The 27106-nt window shown below is 36.1% G+C and overlaps 1 protein-coding gene across 5 annotated transcripts in view; it reads left to right on the plus strand.

Moving 5' to 3' along the window:
• LOC126259950 (signal transducer and activator of transcription 5B) overlaps nt 1–23435 on the plus strand; it is a 147776-nt gene extending 124341 nt beyond the window's left edge. For 4 of the 5 annotated variants that reach the window (XM_049957057.1, XM_049957054.1, XM_049957055.1 and 1 more), the window contains 2 exons: nt 1802–1988; nt 21510–23435. In XM_049957057.1, the coding sequence (XP_049813014.1) occupies nt 1802–1988; nt 21510–21645 (323 nt within the window). In that variant the 3' untranslated portion in view covers nt 21646–23435. Of the gene's footprint in view, nt 1–1801; nt 1989–6550; nt 6917–21509 lie in introns of those variants that run through there. The other variant, XM_049957059.1, reaches the window with a different exon arrangement.
• Nucleotides 23436–27106: the final 3671 nt, after the last annotated feature.

Consider the following 27106-nt stretch of genomic DNA (forward strand, 5'->3'; position numbering starts at 1 on the left):
ACACATACAAAGGCTAAAGAAACATGCAAGCTTACAGAGCCAGTGGCTTCTTCTTCTGGCAGGGGAAGAAAGTGGGATGAAGGAAAAGGGGGGGCTGGTTAGGAAATCAGGAGAGATCAGGAAAGTCACATGGAACCCTGTGTCAGGATAGACTTCCTTCTCTTCCCAGCCAGTAAGTCTACTTTGACCCAAGGTTCTGTGCGATTTTCCTGAATTCTCCCCATTTCCTAAAACTCTCCATTCCTTTTCCTTCATCCCTCTTCTTTCCTGTCAACCTTTCTCCTGGCAGGAGCCACTGGCTCCGAAAAATTGAAACTAAGTTTCTCTTTCATTGAGAGAGGTGCACTGTGATTCTTGCATACATAATCTTTCCCAATACTTGTGAGGAGGAGGTAAGTGGTAGTACCAGTTGGTATTTATTAATATCTGTTCTTACTTCTTTTCTTATAAATGTGTCTGGTATCTTCAGTCTGTCTGGAAATAGCGTCTATGATAACTATGTATTGCATGTGTGACCGAATACATTCCAAAGAACTGGATTTTAGTGCTTTGAGATATTATTAATTCTTGGTTTTTAGTTTTAAGTAAGTTAACTACATTAATAATTTATTAGGCAGAGCATGTATATTAGATTGCATCCTGCATGTGCTGTATTGCTTTATCCCATGAATTGCCCATGCCAATCATCTGAGCTACTTCCAGGAAGTTATTGTGAAATATGTTGGCTACCTGACTGCTATCGTATTTCATTTGAGTGTTTTCTTAATCTTACATTCCTTAACTGATTTCTCAGTTTTCCTTTTAACTATTTGCCATATAGATTTAATTTAGTTACCTGAATCATTAATTTCGGACATTATGCATATTTTTTTATTTTTTTTTTTTTATTTTGTAATCACTTTCCGTAAGGCAGCACAACATTTCCTTGAAAATGGAATTGGCCCTACTTCTTTGTTTGTCCTGACCATCTCACACAGTTCTCTTTATGTTGCACATATATTTGGACTAGTGACCCATCCCGGTTTCCCATGGGTAGCACTAAACTCTGTGGCTGAGTGATTTGTGTGTTGTTGTGGGCAACAATAATGTACACAAACTTTCCTCATGAATCTCTCTATCTATTAGTGAAAACCATACCAAAATCCTTACAGATATTCCTGAGATTCGCCTCAACACACAGACAGAAACTGCTGCATGGTACTTTAATTTATGATATGTGTATAAATATCTTATTAATCCTGTACTGCATTATTGTCCTGGGAAGGAAGGTATTCAAGATTACTAGAAATCCAAATGCAAATACATTAAATTTGGGGTTGACATCTGTTGCATTTTATACATTCCTCGTGTCAACTTCCTGTAATGCGACAGTGAAACATTCTGTTTATTATTCATTAATTACACTGTTTACCATGACACCACTTCATTACCGTGAGGTAAGTTATTTAGTATGACCACTTGTGCATCATGGTTAGAGATGGCATTCACTACTGGTTAACATTTATATCATTGATTAACTATGCACCTACAAAAATGTTTATTACTGTACTGCTTTCCTGTGTAGTTCTGGTAGGAAAATTGACAACACTACTTTTCTGTTGCTGTTGTAGCCCTCCTCTGTATATTGGATAGCAGTTAAAATTGTGAAAATGTTCATGGGAAGAATTTTTTAATAGCTGAATGGAATGAATCATTGAAAAGTGACTTCCATAGAATTAGAAATATAGTAGTGCTCTAAATGCCAAATAGCCTGTGTAAATGGATGAATGTGGAATTATGTAAAACCAACGTCTGCTTGCAGAGAACCAACAACAGTCAATTAATGGATATGTGAAACCTCTATTGGTGACTCATGTCCCTGGTTGGGGTGGACCTGGTTCTGTAGGCAGCTACCCAGCAACACCACAGATGTACCCACATTCTCCAGACCCCAGCATCCCCCGAGATACACCATCAGTTGCCAGTGCTACCAGTGAGTCAGTCAGTAGGTAAGTAAACAAAATAGTTGCATAGTAAAACATTTCAGGTGTGTGTGTGTGTGTGTGTGTGTGTGTGTGTGTGTGTGTGGATGGGTACGCGCCTGCGTGTTTGCAGTAGTCCATTCAATGTTGTTTGTTATTCGTTAACAAGAAAGAGGCAAGGAACTGTATCATACAGGAGTTTTATGGTATAGTGTTTCCAACCAAAATCATCGTAGAAATCATGTTTCTCTGTTAAAATAATCCGTGTTTTGTGCTATTACCTGGCTGTATTTCGCAATGTATATAAATTTTCTCTTCTTCTTGATAATTTTAATTTCACACTATTGTACATTTGATCTGTTTTGGCCCTCATTCCTGCTCATTCTTTGTGGAAGTGTCAGCAGTCATGATCGTATGTATTGTATCTCTTTGGAAGATCATCTGATTACTTGAGAAGTTAAATTTGTATCGAAAAAAAAATTTCTGTTACTTGATCTAGAATTTGTCTTTGAACAGACTACACTAGTGTAGCTCTGTAGACCTGCTGAATTTATTTTCTCAACTCAGAACTTGAACAAATACCATTGAGTTCTTGATAAATATTTATGTTTCTGCTGTCGCAACTATGGGACACTTTGCCTATCTCCAGAGTGATTTGCTGTCATACTAGTATAAAACACAATATCTTTGTGCATATTTTGCTTAAACTTCATAATATTTTTCGACTTCATAGTTGTCACCGTCACAGCATGAGTAGTGAGAAGTAAGAAGAATGGAACGTTACTATGGAAACAAGAGTGCAGTTTACTCGTTGGAGGATAACTACTTGTACCATTCGTATTATATGTCACTCTGAAATTGAAAAGATACACCTCAATAAAAGTTTGGAATATCATATGTAGATCTTACTACAATGGCTTCTTATAGTACACCCATTGAGGTTTATACTATACCTTATTAACGAAATAAACCTAATTTCTTCTGAAAACTAGATTAATTCTGGTTAGTTACAAAATATCATTTCCAAACAAATTGGGCTCTCTCCTAAGTGTATATCTTAGGGTATGAGGTCCCACTCCTCAATGGTGGCTTCAGTGAGGTCATGAAGGTTGTCATGTGGATTCGGACACTGTGTAATGGCCACCTTCAACAGGACCCGTGCATGCTCGGTTGTGCCAGCCCATGCATTTGTTTGATTTTGCATCTTCGAAGATTCGAGACACTGCTAGAATACAGTGTGGTCTTGCATTGTCATCAACTAGGATGAAGTTGTCACTGACTTCAAGTCTGTAGGTCCTTACAGTCATTTGTAGGACCTCTTACAGTTATTGGGGAACAGTCGAATTGCCATAGATGAGAATCAGAGGGGTCCACCATCCCATCACTATTGCCGCCCAGAATATTACTCATTCACCTGCAAACAGATGAACTCCTTGAACATATTGACATTCCTGGTGTTGTGTCATGCTCTTCCAAACCAATTGCAAATTGGTCTTGGTCTCATCAGTAAACATCACAGTACTCCATTCTGCAATGGTCCAGTGTTGATGTGCAGGAGCCCAGGTCCTTCAATTGTGTCGGTTCCGTTGGTTGAGTGCAAAACTTCTCATAGGTCTTCTGGAATGAAGACCACACTGACACAATCTATTAAACACTGTTTGGTCTGAGATACAAGTCCCTATGGCCTGGTACAAGTAATTTCCAATATTTCTGGCAGTTGATGTTGAGCACCTGCAAGCCGACAGTTAGAGGAAACTGTCCTGCATTGGTCCTTGTATGCAAGGATGACCACTATGAGGTATGTCGTTCACATTTACCATCTCACTGTACTTTCACCACACCTCAGATGCACCACATTGAGTGACATGTAACTGATCAGCAACATCTTGCTGTGTATGACCTGCTGAAACTAAAGCCACTATCCTGACCCTATCAAAGTGTTATACGTCTCTGTGTCATTTTACTGCAGTGTTGAGCACAAACTGAATGAAGCTGTTGTTGAAACTGAACTGCTCGCTGTGTGACGCTTTTCTTGTCATTGTGTAGGGCTTTTAATCCATGTGGAATGCAGTCTTGTTCAACATGGTTACATATCTACAGTTGGAAATCACATTCATTGTGTGATTGTTGTCATCGGTTTGAGGATCTGATCTTTCAGTAAGTATTTACCTGGTCCCTAAATTCCCCACAGACCAATGAAAACTGTGGGGTCACTTTGAACACTGAGTCCTCTGGATGAATCTTATACCATCCTCGCTTCATATATGGGAATAATTGTAGGCTATATGGTTCCAGATATCTGTGAAAACCTATCAGTGTTTGACTGTGGTGCCTTGAGCCCTGGCAGCTGCAGTTTGTGCTCAGGATACTAGTAGTATAAGACTGAGACTCAACAATATGTAGAAGAGACAACCATGTATTTTGAGAACCTGGTGCAAATTTTTATTCTCTTGGCACAGGTATGGAATTGATATAAATTGATATCATTGGGATGGGGTGGATATCATTAGACTTTGGTTTCTGTTGTATTGTGGTATATTGTTTGATAATATAAGTAATGTGTCAATTATTGAATCATTTTTGGGCCACCTGCTTATCTATGAATATGTGTCAACTTAGATTAAATGGCAGCAGAGAGTGAAAGAATAAGCACAGAATAACTTTATTGTGAAATAAAAATGTAAGAGTTATCAAAATAAAGGCAGTTTATCCGAAAGTGCACATCTTTGCACTTCTGTGAAATCAAAATCTAATGCAGGATAACACTCACGACCAATTTGCTCCACCAGGAGCACTGCAACATGCTTGAATCATTCTCGTTGTGCTGTCCACAAGTGGTCAGGACATTGCTACTAAAATGTGTACCACTCCTTGACGTTGACCTTCCTGAGGCCATCCATTGTGAAGGTGGCATGTGTTCTTATCAGCAATTACCACAAGCCATCTCAATTATTTGATTGCTGCAGGAGGCATGGCATTGGTGAGGTATGCTTGTAAATTATCATATAGAAAGATCATTCCTTCATCAAAGTTTTGGCTAGAGAGCTGGAAAGTAGATTTCAGGATTCAGTTCCAACACTACAAAACCCTGAAATAACCCTCAATAGTGATGAGCCATGTTTGATATGTGCACGATACCACAGTGTAACAATTAGAAAGTTTTATTCCAGTTTCATTAGGCTTATTATTTGTAAACAGTGGCGTTTCCTCAATGTTTGAATGAAGCTAATGGAAGTCTACTACAACAGGTTATTTCACTGTCTTATTATATATTTATTATGTTGGACAGATAAAGGTCAAAAAGTCATAATGTATAAGCTTCTTCTAGTGCTTAAATTAATGAAATAAAATGTTCTTACATGTTACTTTAATAAAGTGTGTGCAAGTACAAGAACATTTTAAAAACAGTATTTGACTGATGACCTCAGAAGTTAAGTCGCATAGTGCTCAGAGCCATTTGAACCAAAAACAGTATTATGTATTGCTGAATAGAGCCCCTACAGTCCATCACTGCTACTGGCCACAGCATCTTCAACTAGCTTCAGAGTTTTGTCTCTCATGGTAGCATTCATTGTTCAAATGATGTCAATGTAGTGTACGCCAACTTGGTGGACATCTTCCCATGCTGACTGTCTCTATTGCTGTGCTGTTGACTGTCCTTATTGCTGTGCTGTGATGACATGCACATGGTGTAATCTAGAAATTTCCCCATGAGGTATGTTGACAGTCTGAACAGTGTGTGCATTTTTCTGTTCATGACTGGAGATTGCACACACTGCTGAACTACACTGCAAATGGATGTTTACTTTTATCTCCATTACATTCGTTGCTCTACACAACAATTTCCTATGGTCAAAAGAGTATGAGAAGGAGATCTCTGAAATGGGGTGGGTGGTGTAGGAACAATCTAAGTCATCAAGATTTTGTGGGTCTACCATTCCTGCCAAAAGTTAAACAGCAACGAAAGTAGCCATTGGAAGCTGATAGAACTGCACCAAAAAGTTAATTTTTTTTCATCTGCCGGGTACAGAACGAATATTTCTCTTTGATTACCATGCAAAGAGTAAAACAATAACTGGTTCAATCTTTGAAAGTTTGGTGGCCCAAGTAAATGCAAAAATGTGTCAGAAGAGGGCTGGGTTGTGAGGAAAATGATGTTTCATCTAAAAGGGCCCACACATTTTGGTAATTATTGTTCAGATTTCTTGTCATTAGATATTAGACAACTATCAGAACTGATCTACTAATTTCTTTGTTATGGCTGGAATTTCTTACATATGAGTAGAATGTTCTCTGTTGGGTTGAGCATACCTGGAGTTGAGCACGGACACTAAATAGTTTTAAACTGCCAAGAATTTTGATTTGTGTGTTTTCTTTCACTTATAGTTAAATTCTTTGGTTAGAGTTGTTTTTATCTTTTTTCCATTGCCCTATAATACTTCCATTTTGTAACATTGTGCTTTTTACAGGGCCTTTTTTTATCATTCAGTTTTTACTGTGTCTGATGTTAGCTATTTGGTTATGAAATAAATTACAGAAAGCTTTCCAAATGCAGCATTCTGATATTTTGCTTTTTTATTTAACACCAGTTTACATACTGTGATGGATTTATAAAAGGATGTTTGCCAGTTTTACATCCATGACATCAGACACACAGTGCAGCTGGCAAGGAGTGATTGTATAGTGGCATTGACTGAAGTGTCGCCAAGAGAATTCCGTAAATTATTTTAGGATTAACTGCAGAATTACATAGTGGTGATGCAGTTGGACATTTTATGCATCTGAATTGTTTTGTTGCATTTAAATTTTAACTTTTATATTAAAATATTTTGTAGAGTAGTAAAATGTGCATCTTGTCATCAGTTTTTATATAATTTTTCCTTTTTTCCTCATTTTTCAAAAAGGCCTTTGTGTATACATTTTATGACATTAAATTTTCATTCCCAGTTTGAAAAGATCTCTTATTACTGTATTAACTGATGATTGTATTAGAAGTTCCTAAAATGAATCTGGGGACTGATGTTTGTAAATAACCCACTTTTGAACATATTTTGTCTACTTACATGTACTAATGAAACATTGTCATTACCGAGAAGTAATCAAACTTACTGTGTTAAATGTTGTGCATGATTTTGCAGCCTAAATTTTCTGCATTTGTATGCGTACTACGTGTTTACCAGTCACCAGAATTTTGGGTCAGTTTTGAAATATTCCTTTTTTCAGCTGTTTCAATTGAGTCATTAACGATCGGGAAGTAATTTGTTGACAGCGGCTGGAATTTTGATAGCTGTAAAGACAGACTTTTTTTATTGTACTGTTATGCTATGTCAGTACCATGTTTTTACATTTTTTAGTAAAAATTAATTTGAAATTGATTCCAAGGCACATGGCTGAAAAATAATATGTTATATCTTCCCAGACTTCATTTGCCCCTACAAGACAGCAGTACAGTTCTCATGATGTAGGCGTTTCTTTTGAGAGAGTGTAGGTCAATGCAGTTCTTTCAGCGCTGTAGAAATTGTCTCAGTTCTCAAAATGGGGAATCGCCCTGTCCTACATTTCTGTTTATCACACCGTCCAAAAATAATGCTCATTCTGATTCCATTAAGAAACATACAGATTTTCCTCTGTCAATTTTTCTTTATGACTTTGCTCCAAATATGTTGCAGTAACATTTTTTTCCATTTCCCACCATATTACATTATCTTCATAAATGTCAGATTTTTTTGTGTTAAATGACTCCTCTCTCTGAGAAATAGTATATGTCATGTGTTGTGATAGTATGCAATAATTTTAAGGAGGCCTTCTCTCTTTAATATTATTCAGAACTGGTATCAGATGTGATGTTTAAAGGTTAGATCTAATTGTTTGTGTCAGTAAAAAAATAAAATCATGCCCATTCTCTGCCTATTTACATTTTGCGCAACATGAATCAAACCTGATTTGTTGTTCAGAATAGTGCTGCTTCAGATATATTTGAAGTTGCATGTTTGGTTTTTCAGTGCTGTGTTGCAGAGATGAATAGTTTTGGTTTCATAATCTTTCAGAAGTATGATGTAAAAACAGAAAATTTATATTGTTTCAACATTTGAAAGGGTAAGAGTAGGCATATCTGCTAGATATATATGAAAGTAATCTTGCCTGTTGATACATGATGTTTGAATCATGTTGTGTGAAATGAACTGATAAAATGGTTACAGTTGTTTTTGATTGTAATAGTGTCTTCTCATTGTGTATGTCTATAAGATGTAATGTTGTGCTGTCACTGACATTTTCATAAACATTATTCTATACTGTGTAAATATTTTTGTAACTATAGAATGTTTAATGTGCGTTGTTTTGTTGTGAGTTGATAGTTGTAACTTGTCAGGTATCAGTGATACCTCGGAAGTTTTAACAAAATTTTATTAAAGAAAAGAAAAACAGAAATAAAGAAAAAAAAAATAGAACAGGGTAAGTGCGGGAGCAAAACATGTATTGTACTTAGAATTTTTATTATTATATTGTTTATAATAATAATGTTTATCGAATGATATATGGCATTAGAAGAAAGATGTGTAGCTTAGGTATATTTGTCTTTCATGAAATTTTTGAAAATTTTAAAAGAAAATAAAATAATACTTTAATCACATCAGTATTTGTGGAGCATTTAAAGTAATATTGACAGTGTTTATATTCTATTTCAAATTGAATTCTGAGAAAGCTAACTTTGCAGGAATGTGTGTACTGTCTTTAATAACTGGGGTGTGTTTTATGTGTGAGGAGGTAAATAATTAATGCTTAGTTTAATATAGTTGATGATTTTCACAAATTAAATATCAAATTCTTTTGCATCGATGTAATGTGAACTTGTCAATTCTCATTAGCACCTAACAGCTGTATTATGTAATAAAGGCTTTCTTTTGCGTATGTCAAGAAGTACAACCACATAGGTGATGTCACTGTTCCCATAAGAATAATTGTGTATATGAATATTTCCATGATTATTTAGGTTCCTTGAGCGGTAATCTAATGTGTGTGTGGTGTCAGAAATAACCATTCTTTTACTCTCCATCAAGCTACATGTGAATTTACGTGTTGCCTTCCACTACCCTACCATTCTGTCCACACACACACACACACACACACACACACACACACACACACACACACACACCATCTTCTTCCTTGCCCTTGTTTGGAACACCCCCTCCCTCCCTCTCCACCCCCTCTCTCTCTCTGTCTCTGTCTCTCTAGCCTCTTTAGTTGCAGTATTCGAAGTGCTGTACAAGGTTCATCATGCATTAATTGAAACTTTCCAATAGACCCAGGTTCTCCTCGAAATGTGATTGGAAACTGATTTCAATTTTTGAAAAGAGTTTGAAACTTTGCTTTCTGCTCTCTGTATAAGTTTTGCTACCTTCTAACTAATATATTTCTTCATACTTTGTGCATGACAACAAATAAATAGTCTGGTGACCAGCGAGTGCAAGATGCATGCAATATTCAGAACTTGTTAGCAGTGGTTTTCTTTTCATAAGCTGCTTTTAGTTGTGATGAAGTTGTTTCTGAGATCACAGCTGAAGACTGTATATTTGCCTGTGCTGAGTTTTTCTTATTTATATGATGCTGTGATGGTGCAGTATAATTATAATGTAGTTTGCAGTAATTATGCAGGGATTTAAGCACTGGCTGCTGCTTTCCTGATACTTTAAGAATGCTTGATACACGTGCTATGAACATACAGATTGTTAAATTCCACACGAAATTTAATGGGCTGTTGAGGTGAACAGCCTAATTGGATAAGTTGTTGAAGAAACTGTCTTCACTATAGTAACAACAGTAACATCTCAGGTGATTTCTTCAGGTGCAACTCCTGGTATCCTGAAAACACTGGTTACATACATTGTTAATGGTAGTCCATTAGTGGATTAGATTTCTTTGAGTGGACAAGTGGGTTTCTTAATATGAGATACTATTGTCTGATGTGGCTGAAGTAGGTACCACACAATTGAAACTGAATGGAGAATCACTTTGTACAAGTTGTGCAAGACCATATGATGTCTCATTCAGATGGCATCAACTTATGATCATAACTAGTTTTTTTATTGTAATTATGGAGCATACCTACAAAGCTGCTCTCGGTCATTGCTCCTTTGTGTGATACATATACTTTATTTCAGATCGTGGAAGTATGGGATTAATTTTGTCCTTTGATTGGATGTACTTATTGTAATCAGTAAATGAAGATTTTTTGGACCTTCATATAAGTGTTTGCATGCTTTCAGTTTCTCTTTGTTGATGCAGTGCATATGGGAAGACAATATATATTATTGAGTAATTGGAATTGTGAATTCAGATTGCAAAAACACAATGAGTATTTCAGGAGAACTTATATTTTGTGTGTTGTAGTGAACTTAAATTCATTTGATTCAGGATTCTTTTCTCTGTACACATTTATTTGTGCTCTCTAACAAATTCTTACGTTGCTCGTCGTCATAATCGTGTTTCATCATACTTGTGTTTCATTATTACTTATGTCTCCCATCAGAGTGATGAATAAAGCGCTTTCATTTTTTGAGTTTGTTGATCTTGATAATAGGACATTATTCCTTTAACACGTGCAGTGCTTTGCCACAGATGGGGCTATTAATTAGTCTTTGCATTGAGACTAGATATGGAAGTAATAAGATGAATGATTTCACTGATGATTTTTATGTGTCATTGGTACTTAAAAATGTTCATTTAGATGCTTTTAGATAACAGAACCACAGAGAACTATAAATGGAAAAGACCATTTTACCAGTGATTAATGTTTGGTGTAATTATGTTGCATATGATAAGAAATATGTCTCTGTGTTTCATAGTATGAGTAGCAGCTTACAGAAAAAAACATTCCATATCTTGTACACCTACTGGATGTTGATCCCTCTGTTGGACTTGCATAGTAGGAAAGGGATCCCCTCCCCTTTTTGTTATACAAATTATGGCAGGAATTATTTTTCTCGAAATAGATGAACCAAATTCTCAGAAACATTTCCTTTCACTTCATGCGCAGGTCATATTTTCTTTTTAATTATATGGCTCCCTGTAAACAGTCATGTCAAACTTTCTAATTATGATCTAGATATTCTTTAACAACAACCCATAGGAACTAAGTACTGCATTTTTAGTATCTGGACAGTCTTAAAATAATTTAGTGGAATTGCAGACTAATTTTTAAAGTAAGATCCTCGCAGTGCTGTCTTTATTAATATCAAAACATTTTATGAAAACTCTATGCTCGAAGAGCTGTACAGTTTCCCAAAATGTATTTCTAGTAGAAGTGTGACAACTGCACAGTTAATGATGTTCTGCCCAGCATTGATGGACCTTCCATATTTGTTTATCTTTAAGATATATAATAACCTTATTTTTAATGATTCCCATTATTGTGTTGTACAGAATTACTCATGAATGTAACTTTTGAAATGTGCTATTAATATTCCATCCATGTTGACTTAACTATGTAGAAATGTTAGATAAATGTAATGGATATGCCTCAGGTATTTGGCTCTGGAAATGCAATTTAAGAAAACCTGAAATTCTCCATGATTAACAGCAAAGTATTTACAGAGCCTGACTTGTCAGATACAAATTTTACAGTGTGTTGCTATTACATAACAGACTTTAAGGCTGACTCTTTGACAAAATGTAACATATCTTTTTATATACTTTCCAGTTTTTTAACACTTACAGGTTTCAGATATATCTTTGAGAGTTATTAACTGAAACTTTTGTAATAAATATATTATTAATATGATGTTACTGGTTCGTCAGAATGTTTTTAATTTTTCCAGTCAAAAATGTAAAGTCTCCATTTGTGATGTTTGTGATTTCAGTGTATACTATAAATAAAATGTTAATAAATGTCAATTGCTGTCATACGTTTCAATGTTTTTCTCTGACATTAGTTACTTCTTCACATCATCCCAGAATTATACTTACAGAGTGAGTCACAAAGTAGATACCAAAGCTATTACAGCATTAGCTCATTATCAACTACATGAAAGATAAAACAAAATATATTAGCCACTAGAAAGTATTCATCCAAAAAGCTAACCATTGTATTTATTTGCTATAGGCATATTTTTCATTAAATTTGACTGTAACAGAGGTATATCAATATTAAATAGCAAATCTGTAGTTATTAATTTAACTCCTTTTCAATGTTTTGTACAGTTAGTGATTTGAATAGTAATTTTCTTTGATAGATGCTGCAAGTTGTTAACTGATTTATTTCTACCATTAGAAGATCATGAACTTGATATTTATCAAGCTTATGTATTTATACTAAGTTAATTCACGTTTTGTTTCTGTATTCTATCTTAAGAAAGTAATGGACTGACTTAATCTTGGATGGGCATAATGTGTGGATGATAACAGATTTAATATATAACTGTGTGTTCTGACTTTGCATAACAAACGGTAGCTAATTTATGTAGCCACACGTTCTCACTGATTGAAGTAAAAGATAATGGTTGTTTACTTAAAGTATTTCTGTATTTCTACTTCATTCTGTAAGAAACAAGTATTGATACTTAAAAAAAAAAAAATCAACTGTGCGGACAATTTTGAATTCTAAGTAAAAAAATTGTAATAGTTTTTTATACTTCCACTTGAAATATGGCATTTTTTAATGCAGTTTTAACAGGCACTGGAAGAACCACGTATGAAATCTGTTGTTATTTTCCAGTGTTCTACTAGAAGGAAAATTTTCTTACAATAAATCTTTGTTTAAAATGACCATAGTTAAGAAAATTGAAAAATTACAATTTAACATGTTTTTAAGTTGAACTATAAGTTCGTTCCTCTGGGAAGAAAGAGGGATATGTCTGCCGTCATCCTCACAACTTGACGGTCCCTCTCATAGTGGGCTCTTTGTCAGTAATGATCCTCAACTCCACGAGGAAGGAACTAATAGTTCCCAAAGCAGAGAGTGTTTCCTGTATTTTTGTGTGTCTGTCTCAGCAGTACTAAAAAATTAGTCTCTTAATGGGAAGTATTGCCGCAGCAATTTTATCCTAAAACAAGAATTGTATCATTATCATGGGATTCTTTACATTTCATTTAAAATCAAAGCTCTAGGTGAGAAAAAAATAGATCTTTCATGCGCGTACATTACTTGAATTTCAAAATCTGTCAACAGCTAGATACCATAGTTGAAGGAAAATTACTGCTAATGTGGAATGTTTTCACACGAACTTAATTTGGAGGATTATGGATTCGAAAAGTATATAATGCATTAGAATATTTCTTGCAATATTTTTCCCACCAAAGGTAGCAACTGGAACCATTTCTGGAATATTTAAAAGATGTTCTCCACCCTCACCCCTCTGCTGCACTTCTGTGATATTAGCTCACAAACATGTGGCATGCTGCAGTATTTGCAATAAAAGTGATTTAATAAGAATATATCTAAAAACAAAGATGATGTGACTTACCAAACGAAAGCGCTGGCAGGTCGATAGACACACAAACATACACACAAAATTCTAGCTTTCGCAACCAACGGTTGCTTCGTCAGGAAAGAGGGAAGGAGAGGGAAAGACGAAAGGATGTGGGTTTTAAGGGAGAGGGTAAGGAGTCATTTCAATCCCGGGAGCGGAAAGACTTACCTTAGGGGAAAAAAAAGGACGGTTATACACTCGCACACGCGCCCCCCCCCCCCCCCCCCCCCCACACACACACAAGCAGACATATTTAAAGACAAAGAGTTTGGGCAGAGATGTAAGTCGAGGCGGAAGTGCAGAGGCAAAGATGTTGTTGAATGACAGGTGAGGTATGAGTGGCGGCAACTTGAAATTAGCGGAGATTGAGGTCTGGTGGGTAACGGGAAGAGAGGATATATTGAAGAGCAAGTTCCCATCTCCGGAGTTCGGATAGGTTGGTGTTGGTGGGAAGTATCCAGATAACCCGGACGATGTAACACTGTGCCAAGATGTGCTGGTCGTGCACCAAGGCATGTTTAGCCACAGTGTGATCCTCATTACCAACAAACACTGTCCGCCTGTGTCCATTCATGTGAATGGACAGTTTGTTGCTGGTCATTCCCACATAGAATGCATCACAGTGTAGGCAGGTCAGTTGGTAAATCACGTGGGTGCTTTCACACGTGGCTCTGCCTTTGATTGTGTACACCTTCCGGGTTACAGGACTGGAGTAGGTGGTGGTGGGAGGGTGCATGGGACAGGTTTTACTCCGGGGCGGTTACATGGATAGGAGCCAGAGGGTATACCGTCCTTTTTTCCCCCTAAGGTAAGTCTTTCCGCTCCCGGGATTGAAATGACTCCTTACCCTCTCCCTTAAAACCCACATCCTTTCATCTTTCCCTCTCCTTCCCTTTTTCCTGACGAAGCAACCATTGGTTGCGAAAGCTAGAATTTTGTGTGTATGTTTGTGTTTGTTTGTGTGTCTATCGACCTGCCAGCACTTTCGTTTGGTAAGTCACATCATCTTTGTTTTTAGATATATTTTTCCCCCGTGGAATGTTTCCCTCTATTATATTAATATCATTGATTTAATAAGAAGATGGATATGGATGCAAAAACAGATTTTCAGAACAGGGGGGAATCTTACGTGTGTTGGAAGAGAGGAAATGGTTAAAGACAGCAAGACTGTCTGATAAGTAGCAAAGATACTGGGAAATTTGGCTCAGTGGAGATTTAGTAGGCTTTTTGCATAACCCTATGAAAAGTGTAGATTGGTAATCACCACATACAGGAGATGTTGGGTCACTGTCAGGCACAACAAAAAGACTGCTAAACATGTGAACTTGTGCCCTAAAGGCCTACTTCTAAAGTAGACAAAAAACACACACACACACACACACACACACACACACAAAATTCACACATGGGATGATGAAGTGCTGCTTGTGGGAGCATACAGGGATATGGTGGTGGCAGGGTAGGCCAGCTAAGTGCAGTTGAGAGGTTTGCACTTCACTGCCCCCACCCCTCCCCACCATTCTCTTCCTTACCCCCACTACCCAGATTGCTTCTCCCATTGTGCACAGTTGCTCACTTTGTGGCCTTGGTGGCCACAGACAGTGATCATTGTGTATGAGTTGTGTGTGTGTGTGTGTGTGTGTGTGTGTGTGTGTGTGTGTGTGTGTGTGTGTGTGTGTTTACTTTACTGTAGAAGAAGGCCTTTTTGGGCAAAAGCTCACATGTTTAGCAGTCTTTATGTTGTGCTTGTCTGCAACTCAGCATCTTCTCTATATGGTGAGTAGAAATCTATCCTTTTCATAATATTGTCATTATTCAGTCCTGGATTTTCCATTGTTTGGTTTTACATAGATAAATTTTAAGATGGTATTTATGTTTGCTGCTACTTAGAAAGGAAAAGCTTTTTTGTTTTTATTTCATTTGATGTGACTAAGTCCAAGATGACTAGCACAGGAAGAGAGATTTACGTAAGTGCTTTCTTTTTTGTTTTTTTTATTAATTGTACCAGTATACAACAAAATCCAGTTCGTTGTTTCATGAAGTTGCAGCATATTTGATAAGCACATGTTTCAGTATTTGGAAGCTGCAGAGCAGCTGCAAGCAGGGAGATGTGGGTGAGAAAACCATGGAGCACTGCAGGAATTCTCCATGAAACCAAAGACAGGGAATACAGGCTGTTATGTTCAAATCATTTCATTCATTTATTTTAGCTGTAGTAAAGTGCCTAGTTTCCATATAAATTGAACACCATATGTGGTGAACAATAATTGTGTAGGCTTTGAGGAGGATTGTCTTTGTTCTGATTGCCATAATTTCTGACTCCTAGTTACATTCCCTCAGATGACCACATTATCACATACCATTGATTTCTTAAGGAAAATAAGAAAGAAGAAGAAAGATGACAACTAACCTTTGTGATGAAGTAATAAATGATACATGCATAAAAAGTAGCTATGTCAGATGGGCTTCTATAATTTCATTCTCCTTCAAGGCAGAGAGGAAGTTTGCACTTATAGATACATAAACGATACCATAACCTAACTGCTGCAAGTGTCTCATATCCTCTTGCATCCTTCCCGTGTTCATTGCTGATCGCTCTAAACGATCACACAAATTGTGGTGGTGCATGAAAAGTGTCAGTTTGTCTGGATAAATTTCTTTTCTGCTCAGAAAAAGGAGCCAATTTACAAAAATCTAGTAGTTCATGATATTTCTTTATTATGCACCTATTTGGCACTTATCACTTCCACCTTGAGGTGAATGGCAGTCTGTCCTATTAGTGCTGAGCAAGTTGGTGCAGTAGCTAAGACACTGGACTCACTTTAACAGATGTATTTCCTCATCCAGCTACACAGATGCAGGTTTGTATGCTTTCTCAAAACCACCTAAGGCAAATAGGAGGACAAATCATTCAGGGGGGGGGGGGGGGGGGGGACAGCCAACTTACATGCCCTTCTGTTGTTCTACTTTGCCTTGTAGGTAGTTGAGTACATCCGGAGAGTAGCTTTCTGTGCTTCATAAATGCTGACAGCTAGTCATTTGGAGCACGTTCAGACTCATTCGAACGAAACTGAATTTTTATTTGAATTTGAATGATCCACTGAAATGGTAGTTTCCTTACATCTTTTGCAGAATGACTGTAATAAAGCTTTGATGCACATTTTAATACTGTTCGTTTGAGAAGACATGGCAAATTTTTTTAGAGTTACATACCTCAGTTGGTAAAAAGGGAACCCTTACAGGATCACTTTGGCTGGCTGGCTGGCCAATTGTTAACAAGCCTTTTTCTCAGGAACTGGTAAACATATCAAGTTGAAATTTATGTTGTATATTTAGGTCCATAGTCCCGTGATGATGTAAAAAATGTAAGTTTCTACATATTATAGTAAGAAAATAGGGCCTTTTGTGTAATATATTTTGATAGTCGCAAACTCGCTCATCAAAACCTATAGCATACTTCCCAATGATCTAGAATCGCGACATTTGGCAAGAAGCAAGGTTTCACAATATCTGAAAATTTTAATTTCTTGTTATTTCACATGGAAAAAAAAAATTCTTTAGTCATTTGTTACCTGTCTGTCTGTTAGGACCCCTTTTTCTCCTATACGGAGGATCAACAAGCTCAACTGCTGCTCATGCAAAAGGGCATGTCATCTGGTGACGTTTGTCATCCACTTGTGAGGTATTTCTTGACATTTACAGCCTCGTATTACCTGTATCAGCATCATCTACATCACTTCAGGTGTTCTTAAATGTTAATAATCTATATCCAGCAGTTGCCTTAGGTAGATCTGGCTATGATAAAAGATTAATACATGTCTCTGTGAACCTCTCCATTCAAAGGCGTAAAGAGATTATATCAGAATTGTATTTAACATTGTTTTATATATTGATTTATTGTGAAAGAAAACAATCATTTTAAGACTTAATTCATATTCAGATGTTCAGTAAATTTTAATAAAATGATGCAGTCATAACCAGTTAATTAAACTGTAGAGTGAAATATAACAGTAAATATTATTACCAGTGGAAGCAATTATCATTTTTCTACAAAGTGTCTAATATCATGAAATTTAGTCCGTATTTGTTTGCAACTGTCCCCAATGGAGAGCAAGTCCTTACTTCTTTTGTCACTTCATAATAGTTTATATTGTGTTGTACCTCCAACTTCTTTCTGTAATTTCCCGTATTATTTGAGCAAAGGAAACATATGATTGAAGATTGCTCTAAAGATGGGATAGGTTATTACTGGATACCTACAAGTCCCAGTCAAACTTAAAATAAATTTCTCCATATATTTCTATTTTATATCCTGGTCCGGTTGAGTATCGGTATTCATTTTCAGAAAATTTTTTAATGTGTTATTTTTTCCTGCAGTTAATTGTTCCTGTGATGCTTGAATTTAGGTCACTTAGAGAATGGCAGTGTTGCTGACAAGAAATTACTTAGATAAAAATTTACAGATTAAAATCAAAACAACAATTTTCTTGTGTAATGTTCCCAGTTCTGAAACTAGTATGTGATGCTATCATATGTCTCAAGGGTTGTTTCCTTCTACCAGTGTTTAATTCAATTCAATAGTAACTCGTAACTCCATGTAACATGTAGCTCTAGTCTCCAGTGCACATTTTTAGAATGTCTGTGATTGCTAAATTGCAGAATAGTTCAAATTGTATGTGAAAATTTAGATTCTTCCATAGCCGCCTGGAAAGAACTATTTTTGGAGAAGGTAAATGCATATCACCACTGCCAGTAGAACAGTAATTAGGCATTCATGCTAAGTTTATGGTAGATGACTGTTTTTGTACTTCATTTATATATTGGTGCAGTGTTCCAGAATGCATGTTACAGATGTGCTGTTGCTTTCCTCTTTACATTATGGCTAGGTTCATTCTATTGACAAAGAAAATGACTGTGTCGTATCCAGTTTCTTCCTCTTTGCTAAATTTTCATGAACCATGCCTTTCCAAAACTGACAATCAGTGATGAAGGTAAAAAGCTCATAATAATGCAAGACAAGAGTTCAAATCCCAGTCTTGCTACCATGATCTAGGGTTCTCCATAGTTTCTTCTAAATCATGGCGTGCTTTTGTTGGGATAGTTCTTTCGACAATGCAATAAGTTCTTTTTCCCATTCTTATCCAGCTGAGCTAGTATTCCATCTCCATACCATTTTAAATTATTATTCTCCCTCTCTTTCCTTCAGAAAGATTTCTACTGTGTTTCCTTGTAAGCATCTAAAATCCATACTATATGGGGTCATTCCAGATGGCGGCCATGTATCACAACCATCCCTCAATATAATTGGAAAATCCTTACAAATTCTAATGTAGCATTATATACAAGACCGGGGGGAAAAAAAAGAGAAGAAGACTGCTTGCGTTAGTAAAAATCTCTGTGGATAAGGATTTGCAACATAAGTGGTGTAAACACCACTGGGATGTGAAAATTATGGAACTGATGTACAAGTTTGTGGAAAACAACATGCTGAAATGTATTCAGCAGTGGAGGGATAAAATACAGATGTTTATTGATCCAAATGGACTCTGATTGAACGTATGTAGTATATACCTAAATTTGCAGCTCCCCCAACCTCCCTCCCCCCTCCTCTCTCTTTCTCTCCCCCCCTCTCCCTCCCCCCTCCTTCCCCCTCTCCCTCCCCCCTCTCCCTCCCCCCTCTCCCTCCCCCCTCTCCCTCCCCCCCTCTCCCTCCCCCCTCTCCCCCCCCTCACTTTCTCCTCCTTTCACTTACGAAATTTGTTATTAACAATCCAAACTAATTCAAAATTAATAGCAGTGTACATGGCTACAACACTAGGAGAAAGGATGATCTTCACTAATCAAGGTTAAATCTAACTTTGGCTGAGAAAGGGGTAAATTATGCTGCCACAAAAGTCTTTGGTCACTTACCTAATAGCATCAAAAGTTTGACAGATAGCCTTATAGCATTTGAAGGGAATTAAAAGAATTTCTGAACGGCAACTCCTTCTACTCATTAGATGAATTTTTGGATATATGTCTTCAGTAGTTGCTTTCTTGTTTTGGTAGCTTCTCAGTGTGTTTTTTTAGAAAATCCTACAGGTCGTCCTGCAGTTTGTTTAGACATTCAGACAGTTTTCATGCTTACCCCATCTGGCTTCAAAAGGACCTGCCACATTTTATCTCTGTCATAGCATTTGCAGAGTTCTAGCAGTGATTGTATATACCATGCACAAGCTTTTTCAACAAACCTGAATTTGTTCTGAATTTCTTCTCAAAAAGTACTTAGTTGTGCATTGCGTGCACAAAATGGCCTCCTCGGTTTCCTTGCATTTTATATCTGCTATTTCAGTGCATAGTGAAGCTAATGTCTTGAATTTGCATTATAGTCTAAGTTGCAGAATTCCTCAAACAGCAGTTTGTTGACCTCCAAAACTTAGTGTACTATACTGGTATTTACTTTTGCAATTAAAAAGAGAGCAATTCATATTTATAAGTAAAGTTATTTATAATACAGGCAACAATAAGGGCTCTGATTATGCATTAAAATGTAATATATGCAATTAATCTTATGAGTCTTCCATTAAATACATTGGTTTTGTTAGACTGGCTTACAACATTTTTGAACCACCTGTTTGGCAGAGATTTTCCCAGGCACTGGTTTTTTGTTGTGGGCCATATATTGTTGCCCCAAATTCTGTTTGTATTTCTTTCCATTCCTCCTCCATATATTATACTTAATTTTGCATTTCTGTCCCCTGTTTATATCTTTGCACATACTCCAGCCTAACAACACTGACTTTCCTACTCCACTGTTACACCGTTTCAGCACCCTAGTGACCCACTGAGAAATTAAATAAAAGAAAAAAAAGGGTTCTTAATGTACATTTTTGCCAACACACCTTTATACACAACTCATTCTTACTGCATAACTTTTATATGTGTAAACCCAGCATTCTAGAAAAATGGGTTTGCTGGAAGATATTCATTTGTGCTGTGTTATATGTCTTTCTGCACTTGGTAAGTTATTTACTGTTACTAAAAAGCAAAAATTTCTATTTTTACTACTAATGGAAATGGCAATAAATTGCTTGGTTTCAGTTGCATTAATTATTCTCTTGCCGGCCGAAGTGGCCGTGCGGTTCTAGGCGCTGCAGTCTGGAACCGCGGGACCGCTACGGTCGCGGGTTCGGATCCTGCCTCGGGCATGGATGTGTGTGATGTCCTTAGGTTAGTTAGGTTTAACTAGTTCTAAGTTCTAGGGGACTAATGACCTGAGAAGTTGAGTCCCATAGTGCTCAGAGCCATTTGAACCATTTGAATTATTCTCTTTGTCAGATTGTGGATTTAGAAACATTATTCTGCATAACAATCTCAAATTGTCGTAATAAAGGAATGTGGGCAGCATTATGCTTGAGGATAGAGAGAGGGAGAGAATATGATACTGATACAGACACAGAGAGAGAGACATGCACGAACTCACCTGGAGTCAACTAGAGAAATTAAAGCTCACTGAGGAATAAAATTGTTTTAAAAAAAAACTGATTTCCTGTAGTTGAATAATACATTGACTGCCAACTAATGATGTAGTTGGAAACTGACATAAATGCAGTTAAATGTGATGTGACCTGTCCAGGTGCTGATCTGGCATTTCCTGGAGGCTAGCAATCATTTTTTAGCACACTGGCTAGATTACAGTAAAAGGTAGCATCACATTATGCACACTTTATACAGTTCTGCCCTCTTCATATCAATGTTTTCACCTTTCTTTATAAGGCACTCCTTGCCACAGTGCAGTTTTATCAGGGCACATTTTGTGAAATGAGATAATGACAGTATTTCTTTCTATCCTTAAGCTCAGCAAGCATACTGCTGCTTCATTCCCCTGTTGACTAGAGGTGAAACCTTGTACATAACAGACATCACTCTGGAGTTTCATTTGTTCATGTCACTTCAGCAGTGTCTGTAATGTCTTAGGTAGTGTAATAAATATAGTCAGCAGTGAATTTGTTTTGCATGAAATTGAAGTGGCATGATTTTAAAACTCCAGAGAGGTAAATGTTGTGAACAAGAGTGAAAGTGTCTGTCTCTCTGTGTGCAGCTACCCTGGGGTTTCGAGTGGTGGTGATGTCGACTATGATACAATGGCATACATGGATCTCAGTAGTATTGATGATGTCGCCTTCGACTTGAATAACCTGAACTTGCCTGAACTGATGCGGTCATTAAGACAGTGAAGATACTGGATAAGGTATGGAGCCAGGCATATATATGAAATTAGTCATTTGGTAGCCTTTTGACAGCTTCATTAACTTTAATACTATCAGCTTGTTGCACCTGGTCCTATTATTTGATACTTTCATCTTATGATAGTTTTTTTTTTTTTTAATAAGACTGTTACTCCTAGGTTAACACCATAGCTGGTATTTGTGCTTTTTGAAATATATTTTTGTGTTGTAAGTGGTGTAATGCCTAGGAAATGGTGCAAACTAATGGACTGTGGATTGTTAACATTACATAGCCTTTGATAAAATATGGACAAGTTGGAAAGTGTATGTGGTGTTTTATGCGTGAAAATTTAGTGCTCTAGATGTTCTCACATTTGCATTATATTGATGACAAGGAAGCTTTATTGCCAAATCTCCTTTACAAGCATCTTTGTGTAAAAGAACTTAAGTCAAAACATAAGAGTTTTTCCTTGTCAGAAGAATGTTTTTGTGCACAAAAGTGAGAAAGTATATTTTTAATTGATTATTAAGGGTCGTATGAAAGGAAACTGTAAATCGTGAATAAGTTGTTGTTATTATTACATACAAACCTGGTGACTGCCAAAATACTTCTGTAAATATGATGTTTTATTGTTGATGGTGTAATTGGAAATAGGTCAAGTATTAATCTTTTGTTGTATTACACAGCTACTTCAATTTATAACTTATTGTAGAAATTTTAATGTTTATATGTGCCATAAAATTACCTGTATTTGCTGTTAATGATCACTGTTAGAGTGATGTGAAGGGATATTTACCTTGCTGTGATTTCTTATGTGTTATATCAGTTGTGGAAGTTTCATAGTTTATTAATGAATGTTTGTTGACATTGGATGTGAAGAGTGACACGCTGACAATCATGTAAACTGAAAGAACAGTAATGGATTGTTTGTGGCTGTGACTAACGTAGATAAGTGATAGAACCCATTTTAAACAGAATTTAGAGTTTGGATCATATCAAACAATGCAAATAGAAAGAGTTCATGGAAACACCTCTTTAGTTGTAGGGTAAAAGAAAAATTTAAATTTAAGCCTGCTTGACTCTTTAGTCACTGTAGGTACAACATACCTTTGTCAGTACAGTTCATCAAATTATGTACTAATCAACATGCATTTAGACAAATAGCAATTATCATACAAGTCTTTCTATTGCCCATATTCATTTCATGTTAGCTTTGTATACTCTTCATGCTGAATGGAACTGAGTTGAATATGGGCAAAGATAATGGCACTGAACTACTTCACCATGGCTCACGCCATTCAAGCACTTGTAATGAAACACTGAAATTTTTAATGCCAGTACCAGTATATTTTTACATCAGGTAAGAGTTCAGTTCGACAGTTGAAACAAGATCTACTATATTTAGATTACTGTATGTTATTGTGCTAATCTAATATACAAAATGCCATATTGGTAATAATGATTTTGACTGTTGTTATGTCGACATTGAGCATGACTTTATGTAAACTGCACTTTTGCTGTTTATAGATTCTATAAAATTTGTAAAATATGAAGTCACGCTACAGTACACACAAGATGACAAGTAAAGATGTAGGTGTTTTTTCCCCCACATGATAAGAGAACATGTTGCAAAGCTATAGCAACATACTGGATAAAAGTTATGTAGGTAATATTATTTCTTGTGAGGTTAGATGTTGGATAGGTGTACATTCCTGATTATAGTGTGTATTATACCTTTCACATTTAAAATATGTTCAAAAACCTTTCAGTGTGAAATTTTTGCTATTTTTTTTTTTTTTTTTTTTTTGTGGAGAATGCAGATTTTGTTCCTGTTGTTGTTGTTGTCACAGTATTTAAAGACTGTTTTACTTTTAGAAGCAGCATCATCTTTTTAAAAATTTCATCAGTTTCTCAGTACTCATCCTGAAAAGATAAATGTGATAAAATTTTTGTTACAGACTTTTTGTCTCAGTTTCCACCAACATACACAGTCCCCCATGCTCTGTTTTGTTTGGAGTTAGGTCTTTGCTAGCACAATGAATATACATAACAATTATACAGTAACTTGAAATACAAACATCAGGGCATGTAAAATCAACTGCTCTTTGTATGCCTATATTGAGACATTGTGCAGTTGAAAGGCAAGTAAACAAAATGTTGAAACCATAGTAGACACCCCTTCCTTAAACTCTTACTTCATTCTGGTCTCTCTTCCACACCATTAGTGAAATTTGTAAATGTGTGAACACTCTTCTGTTTTCTCAATACTCTTCTTCTATTCTGTGCCTCCCCCACTGAATCTACCTCTTATCTCAGATGCACGTGTACTACTTCCTGCCAGACACCACTTGTTGGACATTCATGTGTGGGTTACCACATTTACCTGGCTGTTCCAAAACAATTCTTTCATCCCCTTTCCATTAATATGTTGTGTTGAATGTTTTAAAAAGTTCTTGGGGTATTAACTGAATATTTGTCTAAGAGAAGACAAGGACTACCCCCTACATTAGTTACAGAGCTCTTTCTTTATTGGAAATACTTGTAACAATCCACCTGTTTCATTTGTTCCCTCACTTTATCAGATAACTTTCTCCAGGATTTGCAGTGTACAAGAAACATTAAGTACCATCTAATAAGACAGCGTATGATTTTCCTCAGACTGCTGTTTGTTTTTGGCTCAAAATTGCAGGTAAGATGCGTTATTGGTGCTGTTAAGTACATGCATTGTGGTACATAGGTATGGTTTAAAATGAACAAGTTTGCTTAGAGGTACAGTTTTTAGTGGAGTTTCACTGAGTTATTGAGATTGTGAATCCTTGTAGTAAAGTTTGCATATGGCTTGGTGTTGTGGGATATGCTTTCTGAACATAGAATAAATTTTGTTTTTCTAGATGAAGGGGAGGGGGGAGGAATCTTCAGCAAGTTACATCTGGTTCTGAGAGTAAAGTGTTTCAGTATCCATGTAAAGGAATTATGAGGCAGCATATTAAGTATTGTTTGCCATTTGCCTGTGCTTTATGTGTATTCAATCATCTGTTTATATACCTCATGTCTTTGTCTCATGTATTCTGGAAGTATAATTTTCTCACCAGTTTTCCCTTTATACTCTCACTTATTTTAAGCTGTGCTTATCATCCATGTTCCACCTTGCTCTGTGCTCAGTGGAATACTTACCTACCAGTTATTGTCTGATACATACTCTTCATATTCATTTGTTTATTGTATATAGACATCTTTGTCAAGCATTTAATATCACTCCTTGTTGGATAGCTTTAAGAATACCTGCTCTCAGTGGAGTGTTTATGTTCACCGTGTTGTCTCAGAATGGTTGTAAACTACCGTATGCCCTTAACAGCAGATCTATGTATTAGCATCAGTTGAAAAATGTGCCTTCATTAAGCTGAACACTTTGCCATATTTGCATATAAACATTGCATTGTTGGATTGCATAAATTGTAAAAAAAAATGTATTAGCCACACTACACAGTTAATAGTTTTCCTAAAACAGGATGATAAGTAAAATAAATAGTACTTTCAATGTTACAGATAATTAGATTTCATTTATTATTGGTATTTAGCCCATGCCTAAGCTTTGTAATTAGATGAATGTATAGTTCTGTTTATATGCTAAAAGAAACTCATGGTTTGTGTTAGTGAAAGTTCATTTCAGTAAAAAAGGAGTGCTGAATGTTTTTCCCGAGGAGAAATTTATATAACATGAATATAATTTGAATCAACAAAATGGTAGTCAAATAACTAAACTAAAATTGTGTTTGTCAGGAAATGCATTTTCAGTATTGCAAATACTAAACTTTCAGTTGTAGATTTTCCTGAACTGTTATTTGTATGTCTGTGTTATTGCAATGACAGCTTGCTCAGTATTTTGTGAAGTGAAGAAACTAGAAGGGACAACCCTCTTATAACAAATCTCCTTGCAGAGAGTTGTTTTATTTACTTGACTCATTTTACACATAAGGTAAGTTTTTGAAATTTTAAATAAAGCACCATTTTCATCTGGTTGCAATAGCCTTAACTTTGTAGCTGAATTTTATTAAACCACTGTGATGTATGCCTTTATATGCAACTGCAGCTGTAAAGTGGAAAAGGACATACAGTGATTTTGTTCTATCACACAGTTATGTTTTATAATGTAATTCAAAAAGTACAAATAAAAAGAGGTTGTCAATTTTTGGAAATATGTGTTGCGATTGATGGATGTAAATAAACAATCAATAAGTTGTACAAATCAATATTTGAATAAATCAGTGTCTACAGTTATTGGTATGTAATGTGATTGACAGTGTACTTAATTCGTCCAAATACTACCTCTGTTTTTTAAGTCTGTAAGATATCAAGTGAATGTGTGTTATGAAACAGCATGAACAATGTTATCACTTACTTATTGAACAGGTGTGGTAATACTGATTTTTGTAAGGCCATGTCCAAAATTTGTAATAAATGAAAGTATACACACATTTTCCCCCTCCAAAGGAATAATTGTTGTTCTAGTACTGTTGGCTGTGGTTCATAAGAAGAGGAAATTGGTGGCTTCATTGGGGCTACAGGCTGTGCATTCGATCCATTTTCCTGTATTCTACACTTTATCAAAATATGTTTAATGATGTTTATTGCAGAGTTCACTCATCTCCATTGTATTTGTGAAAAGTTGTGTTTGCTGTTTCAATATAGTAGTTTCCACATAACAAGGCTAATATTTTATAGAAGAGCTGCACAGAATTTTATGTTGAGAGCTGACCAGTGGAGAAAGGATTTTAGGAAGAAAAGAGACAAGATGTTGTAACTTCTGCTCCAAGAATTAATTGATCTGTTTCTGGCTTTGGAAGGAGTGACTATTCAGCATTTTACTGTACATGATTGTGAGACTGCCAGCCATTAACTAATTGTGTGGTTGTCAAGTTATTTGTTTGATCTTCAATTCAAAGACTGGTTTGATGGCACCTCTTCACACTAGTTTATTCTAGATAAACATCTATATATCTAAATAACTACTGCAATATATATCCATCTGAAATCTACTTATTGTACTCATGCCTTGGTGTCTCTCTACACTTTTTACCCCCACTATGGTAATCCCTGTTATCAAATTGACGCTTCAGGATGTGTCCTATCAATCAGTGCCATCTTTTATTCAATTTGTGCCATAAATTTGTTCTTTACCCAGCTTGATTTAGTACCACCTCATTAGTTAATCTACCTACATAATATTCTGTAGCATCACATTTCAAAAGCTCCTATTGTCTGAACAACCTAATGTCCATGTTTAACTTCTGTAAGACACTGCACTCCATACAAATACTGTCAGAAAACACTTCTTAATACTCAAATTTATATTAGGTGTGAACAGATTTCTCCATTTCAGAAATGCTGTTCTTACCACAGCCAGTCCACATTTCATATCCTCTTTACTTTGGCCATCATCAGTTATTTTACTGCCCAAATAGCAGAACT

This window comes from Schistocerca nitens, chromosome 5 (assembly GCF_023898315.1).
Source record: "Schistocerca nitens isolate TAMUIC-IGC-003100 chromosome 5, iqSchNite1.1, whole genome shotgun sequence".
In the NCBI taxonomy this organism is placed as follows: Eukaryota; Metazoa; Arthropoda; class Insecta; order Orthoptera; family Acrididae; genus Schistocerca; species Schistocerca nitens.